This window comes from Talpa occidentalis, unplaced genomic scaffold (assembly GCF_014898055.3).
Source record: "Talpa occidentalis isolate TD23 unplaced genomic scaffold, MPIMG_talOcc4v2.1 talOcc4.5, whole genome shotgun sequence".
NCBI lineage: Eukaryota > Metazoa > Chordata > Mammalia > Eulipotyphla > Talpidae > Talpa > Talpa occidentalis.
Genome location: NW_023604861.1, coordinates 40,462,512 through 40,471,209, shown reverse-complemented (window position 1 = coordinate 40,471,209; position 8,698 = coordinate 40,462,512). Strand labels below are relative to the sequence as shown.

Here is an 8,698-nt window from a genome sequence, read left to right as displayed (position 1 = left end):
GTTGCTGCTGAGATGACATAGTTCTGGAAGCACAACATGCTCAGGGTTAACTCTGTGTTTGTTTGTGTATTTTCAATATGTGTGGTGGGTGGGTTGCAGGGAATGGTCACCCCATGACAACTGGCAGCCTTTTAAAAAAAAAATTATTTATTTATGCATACAAGACCTGGGGTGTAGGCCATTGATGGGGGTGGGGGGGGATGATTCACCAGAGACAGAGTGGGGAACAGAACGGGCAGATTGACTGAAATACACTGCTAAGGGGAGCAGTGGGCGAGTCAGGAGAGGTCTGCTGCTCCATGTGGGGCTGCTCCCTGGCCATCCAGGGATCAAACTCGTGCTGCAGAAGCTGAGAATTGCTTCATAATGTGTTGCTTAACCCCTTGCGCCACCAGGGAGGCCCTCTGATGCCTTTTCCCCCTTTCATTGGTGATTCTTATTTGAAAGAAGCTTTTACTTTGAAAGTTTCAAAGACATTTTACTCCACAAATTGTTTGTGCAGTGAAAGTCTTATTTATTGTTAGTGCCATTGCTCTTAAACCTTCAACTTGTTCTTGCTAGTAAAATTTATGTGAACAGGGAGAAATTATTTCTTGGAGCATGGGGTTTGTATTATTCATTATCATTTAACAAATACGCACTAAGTACTCACTAGATGCTAGAATACAAAGGCAAACTGCCTGTTCACAGCATGTACAAAGCCTCACTTGCTGAGATATCGGAGCCCTGCACTCTGAGCCCTGAGTGGACCCACAGACACAGGTACTGCTGTAGGCCAGGTTCTCGTCATGGCAGAAGCCTTCCGGCGGATGGGTGTTTGAGGAGCTACCTTGGCGGAGGCTCTCTTCGTTGACTCTCTAAGCACAGCAGCACGTGCCAAGACTTCCTGTTGAGTAATATAGCCTGGTGGAGAGAAATGAAACAGCAAATTCAACAATTGTGTAAAACCAAAACGCAGACAACCCTGCAAAGAGTCACATATTGATGAGGGTAGGATAGAAGCAATTGTGTTCAGCACACCTAGGTTGTATGATCTTTAAAGACAGGAGGGATATTTTCTTCTTTTGCATTTATCACTAATCAGTTCATGATGCAGAGTCAATGGTTGACATGACAAATCTTTGGTGAGGGACTTTGGCAATGGGAAACCTGTGTAAGAACTGCTTATATTCATTGGCAAAACTTCCTTCAAACCAGAAACATATATTCATTCTATTGTAGTGCTTTGAAAATGTAGTCTGCAGCCCACCTACTACAGAATTATCTGAGCATGGTCACATTTAACATATACATTTCTTTAATGCGGATTTTTGGCCCTACTCCAAAGACATTTTGAATTAGAAACTCAGGAATTTTTGGCCTGGAAACGTGCATCTTAATAGCCTATAGGGGCAAACTCTGAATATGCCTATTCTAAATGGGTTCTGCCATTCGCTGCATCAACACAAAACATATGAGACTTTAATGGGAAGGAACTTTAATACAATTAGGAAACAATACAGGTAAGGCAAAGAGTCTAGTTTCTAAATGAAGCACCTAGAGTTACCCGTCCCCTCGTGGGTAAAACTCCATCCATATGGGATTGGCCCAGAGAAAGGCCCCAAAGCCTGCTACAAGTCTAAAGCACCTTCCAGTGGGGACCCACAGAAAAGGGTCAGAAACAACCAGACAAGCCCGGAAGGAAAAGAGCAAAATCAACATCAAGATAACAGCTGCCATTGTCACCTCCCCACGGGTCTCACCCACATCTGTGTCACCCAGTCCACGACCAAAAGACAAGCGCAGTTTCTTCACATGTCTCTAGGCTCCATGCGCCTCCTCCAGGTCTCCTGGCTCCATCCTGCTTCCTTCCTCCATCTCTTCTGCAGCTTCTCCTCTCCCTGCTCAGCTCCACCCTCCCTTGGGTGGGGCAGGGAACCTGGAACTTCCCCCTTTCCTGGGGACCACCCTGTTACAGTTTCATTGGCCTCGAGCAACTTTACATTATCAATGAAGCTACTAAATAAGGCAGCTGCAATTCTTCAATCATGGAGACCAGACAGAATCCCAGCCTCACTATTTACTATTTGCAGAACCTGGTCAAGTTATTTAACTGATCCATGTCTCAAGTTCTTTTCTGTAAAATGGGAGTTGTAAAGGCACCAGTAGAGGTGTTTGAAGGTTAAATAAGACAGAACATGCATAGTGCTTACAACACTGCCTGGCACAGAGGAGGTTCTACTAAAAGATAACTATTGCTATTTTTGGTTTTATTAAACCACCTGCAAAAACCATGTCTCTCTTTTGTACAAATACAGGCACACAGTGTGAAGTAGATGGGCTAATGCCAAGTGAATGGTTTATTAAAAAAAAAAAAAAGAGTCAGGACAACGGAGAAGGGAGCTGGAGACTGAAAACATTTCCTAGAAGAAAAGGGATTTAATAATAATTACATCTTCACTAGGCTGCTGCTTACATGTCATGAGGGTTTTGAACCATTATTTCCTTTGTACTTAAAATCCCATGAAGATGGTAGGAGAAGAGAAACATCATAGGAATCTGTACAATATTTGGAGCTTGATATCCCAACTGGCATTTACCACCTATATAATTTTATCCAGGTATCTCCCCTGCCTGAGCTATAGTTTCCACAACTGTAAAGTAGGAGGAAAATGAGATATTATATATAAAGCTACTAGCACACTGTCTGGAAGATGGTAAACACTCCATAAATATAACTATTATTGTTGTGAGTAAATCAAGCCTCTGAGTTTATACAACCAGCAACCAGCTGAGCTGACTTGAGCCCAGATCACCTGCCTAAACCCATTGCCATATCTACTAGGTCAAGTTCCTGGACAGCTTGGAGCAGTGCTGTTAACATTTTTTAACAATCCATACTCTGATTTCTTTAAAGAATTTACCCATAAGACTTCACTTTCTATTCTTGAAAGGGAACTGCTAAGCAAATAAAATCTTTCCTGCTTCTTGCTAAAGAGTCATAGGCCTGGTAATGCAAAGTAAGTGTAAATAACAAGTTTGGTTCCTTAATAAGCAGATCTAAACAAGGTCTGGCAGCCGGTTAGGCTGATAGATCACCCAGGCCTTCCTCAAATATCTATATCTTTCTGCTTTTGCGAAGATTTGTATGCTAACTGACCAATGTTATCAATGTAAAATGGTTATGTAAAAAGAAACCCTTTGTCTCTAGACGGGTGCTCAGAACTTATGGGGCTACCCAGGTCTGAGACCTCATGCGTGAGTAATAAAACTTCTCCTGACCTCACCATTTCTGAAGTACCGCTTATTCTTCCCTTGCCTGGGTAAAAGGCTAGAATTTATTTCTGCAACATTATCAGGTATAATAATTTCCAAACTTGGTCTGTCAACTAGGTTGATAAATAGCACACTGGCAGAGGCCATTCTGCTTGAACCATTTATCTGAAAACTTGACTTCCAGCTGCAGCTCACGTGTGTTCCTGAGATCCTGGTTTAGGTCAGGTAGTTAAAACTCACCCAGTTGCTGCTGGTGCAGAAGGGTGTGAACATAGCGGGCCTGCAGGGCCTCCCACTGGGGAGTGGGGTTGTAAATCCTCATGATGCTGTAGAAGTAGCGCTGCTGCCCTGGGGTAAGGTCCTGTCAGAGCACAGTAGGGAATTTTGATGGGTTGGTGGAATTGCTGGGGATGGAGAGACACATTCCCCTCCTTTTCCCCCTCCCTCATCCTTGCTGACCTGTGTGATTATGAATGGGTAAATATAAAGATTCTTGGTAACTAGGTAAAAATATTGGGCTGAAGTATCCCAAGGATTTCCAATATCTTATAATTTTATTGATCTATTATAATTCTGAAAGGTCCATGCAGGAGGCCAGAATGCAAAAACCCACCAGGAAGCCCACCTGGGAACAGGAATGCAGAAGCCTGCCTAGAGGATTCAGGCAATGAACCTCCCCCGCCCTACAAATCTTTTCTCAGACAAAGAAACTCCCCTCCCCATAAACTTCCCCCCACCCCCCCACCCCCCACCATTGCAACCCAGTCTCCCACCTGATCTCTCCTCACCCTATAAAAGCCTGCATCCCCCTGACAATGTACACGGCTCCACTGACCCCTACCTTGGGTCTGTGAGGTCCGCCCAAGGTGCAATAAAATTTCCCTTCCTTTGAGAAATTTAGCCTGGCTCTCCTTTTCTATATCGCGCCGAACCTTTCAAATTCTTCTTGAGAAATGTGGGCTATGAAAATCTACACAGTGCCTAAAGTCTGCCAGGCTTCTGAAGGGGTAAAAGACAGTTCTCCCTTAGCAGGGGAGATAGATAGATGAATAGATGGGTAATGTAAAATGCGCTATGCTGGACACTGTGCAGTCAAGAAAGGTTTCCTAAAAGAGATGATCAACTTATCTGAATATTAAGTGCCAGGAGGAAGTCCTGAAGGGACTAGAATACTGATCTTGAAGGGTATTAGCACCTCCAGGGAACCTTTTAGAAATGCAAATTCCTAACAAGGGCTGTGGGGAGGGACCACAGTCCACTGTGCAGTATTTTGGGTGCTTTGCTGGTAATTGAGACCACACCTTAGGGATGGAAGTCCTATACCTACACTAACAAGGATGTAAACCAATAGTACTTCAAAGGAAAAAAAAACACTAAAACTTAAATAAGAAAAGAAATGCAAATTCCTTGCCCCACCCCAAACTGTTAAGGGGAAAAGTCCAGAAACCCGAGAAATTCTGGGCAGTGGGAGTGGGTCTGGGTTTTGATAAGCATTCTGGGTGGTTTTGATACATGCACACTAAATTTGAGAGCCACTGGATTAGAAGAAAAATAATAGCTTATTAAAGGAAGAAAGTGGCACAAACTTTCTTGTGTGGTACCCAATATCTGGATATACTGGAAACCAGACTTTTAAAAAACTTCCACCAGAACTTAGAGGCTGAGCTGGAAAAGGATATAGTTTGGCAGAGGAACATCATGGAAGCTTTCATATGGTAAGAATTTAAAGATTACCTTTTATATAAGGAGTCATTGAAGGTCTTTATTTAAGACAGTGATTCTCAACAGGAGTGATTTTAACCCTCAAAGGACATTTGGCAGTATCGGGAGAAATGTTTGTCGCAAATGATGGGAAGGAGGAGGAGAGCTATTTGCCTTCCATAGGAAGAGGCCAGGGATGCTGCTGAACATCCTATAGTGTGGAAGACAGATTCCCAGTCCCTTACAATGAAAATTAACCAACCCAAAGAGTCATAACTTAACTGACCAGATTTCCATTTTAGAAAGCTCATTCTGGCCCCGCTGTGGAAAAGGGCTCAGGAGAAGACAGACCATTGGTAAGGAGAACATTTAGAAGCCTACCTGCCACCTATGTTATAGAGGAACAAGAAGGGTAACAACTGCTATTATGTACCTAATATATCTTAAGTGGCTATGTTAGGGGGAAAAGGATAGTATATGCAGATGGGGAAACTGACATAGTGGCATCAACCTTCTAGAAACATCAAGATAAAATGAATTCACTAAAGTTAAAAAATTCAAGATTAGAATTTTCAAAGCTACTTGATAACCACATAATAAAAACTAAATTTTGATAATTACACCAAAGAGTACAGAGGCTTTTTTTCTGTTAGAAATTTTGTGGAATTGAAATCTGTGAGTCAGATTATTTTTTGATTTCTAAAAACCTTAAGCTTGATAGCATATATCCAGAGTGAAAGCAGCAAAACTTAAAACTTTAGTTTAAGATATTTCAGTTTTATAATTTCTGAATTGAATGTTTAAAAAGATATATCTGAAAAGGAACTGGATTCCTAATTAAGTCTCTTCAAAAGATTGAGAACAATCTTCAAAAGTAAACTTCCAAAAGTAAAGCTCTAAAGTGCAATGGAAGTTTGCACGATATAAGATAAAATATTTAAAAATGTGGTTCTATTTCACAAGGAAAAATGTCTACTTATTTTCCTTCGCCAAGCTCTCAACTTTCTAAATGAGAAGTATGACTAATATTCTTATCCTGTTGTCATTCCATGTAGGAATGAAAGAGAAGGGAAATTTATACAGCATATGTATGAGATGGTGTTAACTGACTTTGCCAGAAAGGAGTTAACTTAAGCCTTCGGCAGAGGGTCACAGTGTGTCAGTCACTGAGTCTGCCACCATTGGTAGTGGGTCAGCAAAGAAGAGACAACCACCTACTGGAGCTCCTAAGTGGTTCAGGGTAGGATGAGATAGTCCTTGCTTGTTTGTTGTTTACTTGCTCAATTGCTTGCTCACTCACTCACTCACTCACTCACAAACTCCTTGAACATGCGCTGAATATCTATGTTGGAACTATTGTTCTCCCTATTACTGGGTAAACAAAGATATTAAAAAGAGTTTCCGAGCCTTGAAAGAGAAAAGTCCCTTCATCTGTGAATGATGTGCTGTACCTTTAGTAATGAAGTGTTTGCAGCTGAGTGAGGGACTCGAATGCAAGGAATATGGGGAACATTCCGAAGCTTTTGTTGTAGTTTCTGTTTTTCTCCCATTCTTTATCCTATACTCCAAGGAACAAAAAACATAGGCTAAAATTTCATTTCATTCAACCAGTTTGGGGGATCTTACTGTGCATAACTGCTGTTGGCATTTGATTAGTTTCCTTTCATTTTTCTTTTTTCCCCTATGGGCATTATATGTGATTTTAGAAAAGAGAGATCATACTATTTCTGTTGTGCACTTTCCCAAAATATTAAATATCTCTTGGAAATATCATTTTAGTGGCAACATAGTAGACCTTACACCATTCTCCTTGTTTTAGATATTTAAATTTGCAGTTTTATAGCATTGTACTCTAAAAGGGTTAAACTTAGCCCATTTCTTGCACTTGCTGGACAAAGATAGAAAATGAAGGAGCAGGCAACCCTGCTCTGAGCAAGTCTCTTTTCCATGTGATCAAGGGTTTAAATCTGAAGTTCAAATAATAATAAAAAAGTGAACAATCAAGAGTAGAAAGGCATATTGAGAATAAACATACAGGGTGGTAAAGGCACAGAGCAGAACCTCCAAGAATTTCAGCCTCCACGCAATCCTTTGCCCTTGTCAACATTAATCATTTGCTAAGCTGAGATCATGAATATAGGTTGTTCTCACTTCATGCCAGTTCCTTCTCTCTCTCCTCTGTTGTGTGCTCTTGCATGCACACGCACAAAGTGCACATGCTTCAGAAGTACTTTAACGTGAGAAGACTCGTTCTGAGTTCACAGATCTAAGTTCACAGATCTAACTTCCAAAGGAGAAATTTATTAGGAAAACTCAGTCAACCTCTCTGTGTGTCCTGTTTCCACTACATAAATGAATATATTAAACTGTAAATATTTTATTTAACTGTTTTTCTTCAATGTGCACTCCAGAAACCACACCAACCAAAACACACTCTTTGAATATTCTCTGTGACAGAAGCCTACATTGCGCTGTACTCATATGGACCCAATACCCCTCCTCCCATTTTCTAGATCTGTGGAGCAGAGCATAAATATTCTTCAAAACTGAAAAGATTTCTTTCCTTCTCAAATAGCATAAAGAAATGACTGATGATCTTTTTTATGGCAACAATTCCTATGTGTGCTTTTCTTGGGCTATTGCTGAGGAAATCTATCTCACCTATTCAAGTGATAAAGTTTATCACCTATACCTGATAAAGTTTGATTAAAATGCTTGGGGAATCCGGGGGGGGGGGGGAAGTCTACAAAGTAACTTATATCTGCAACTAAAAGACAGTTTTACTTAAAAGGAACTTACGCTGTATTGTAGCCTCCCCTTTTTGAAAAGCTGGTTTTCACGTTCAATATAGTGTTCTTGCCAGTTCTCTTTCTTCAAGCTATGGCAGTGGCAGAAATTCAGTCTGTTGATAAGTTGATATCCAAGCAACATCATGTGATGAAACACAGAGCTGGGGAAACTTGGCTGCATGCCCTTCCCTGCTTTTGGACAACATTCAAGTGCACAATTTAATCTTTTTTTTTTTCCTCCCAAATTTGTGTCTATGGTCCATGTCTATACCATATCTACATGATATGCAGGATGGGGGATAAATGTGCATGGAGACAGAATATTAATGGTCAAGAAATCCAGTCCATCCCATGAATATTTCCCAGATTTGGAGTCAGTAATCCTCACTCTCATATACTCGGAGTGACAAAGGCATAATTCTTACTATACAGATATGGGCATGAATTTGTCTGTAGTCACCTATGGAATTGATCATAGGTCAAGATAATGTTGCCTTTTTTTTTTTTAATTTTTAGAGGAGTAAGATACTCTCTAGTTTTGATCTTGGATAGAGGTTACATATGATGATAATGAACCCAAGACAAGAAGATTCAGATCTCATCAGTATAAGCCTGACTCTTGAAAACAATCTTATCCTTTCCTGTGCTAATTTATTACTATAGAGTTCCTTTTTTTTCTTGAGAATCCCCCTTCTGAATGCTAGCTTATCTGCAAAGATGAAGCATTCCTGGAGAAATGGAAAAAGAAACAGCAAAAGAAAACCACAGATTCTTAGGAGACTCAGAGGAAGATAAAAACAGGGAGATAAGATTGATGAACTATGTGGCTTAAAGAAGAAAGAAAGGACAACTCAACAGACACAAAATGTTTGTTTTATTCTCTAATTTAAACACAGACTATCTGGGGAATAAATGTGGCACAAACAAGACTATAAATGCCAATGAATACCACA

The 8,698-nt window shown here is 40.6% G+C and overlaps 1 protein-coding gene across 1 annotated transcript; it reads right to left on the bottom strand.

Annotated features, from left to right (window-relative positions):
* Window positions 1–497: 497 nt before the first annotated feature.
* Window positions 498–7,828, bottom strand: FAM216B (family with sequence similarity 216 member B). Its single transcript, XM_037528627.2, has 4 exons — window positions 7,756–7,828; window positions 6,408–6,514; window positions 3,496–3,616; window positions 498–903 (listed from the first exon to the last, which is right to left on the bottom strand). The coding sequence occupies exons 2-4, from the start codon at window positions 6,504–6,506 to the stop codon at window positions 704–706; spliced, it is 420 nt and encodes a 139-aa protein (XP_037384524.1). The 5' UTR covers window positions 6,507–6,514; window positions 7,756–7,828; the 3' UTR covers window positions 498–703.
* Window positions 7,829–8,698: the final 870 nt, after the last annotated feature.

What these genes read in the sequence shown, in the direction of transcription:
- FAM216B (XM_037528627.2), bottom strand. Translation starts at nt 6,506, where the DNA reads ATGGGAGAAAAACAGAAACTACAACAAAAGCTTCGGAATGTTCCCCAT. An exon ending in CAAACACTTCATTACTAAAG is followed by an intron (nt 3,617 to 6,407) that starts GTACAGCACATC and finishes GTGCTCTGACAG; the next exon opens with GACCTTACCCCAGGGCAGCA. An exon ending in TCTGCACCAGCAGCAACTGG is followed by an intron (nt 904 to 3,495) that starts GTGAGTTTTAAC and finishes TCTCTCCACCAG; the next exon opens with GCTATATTACTCAACAGGAA.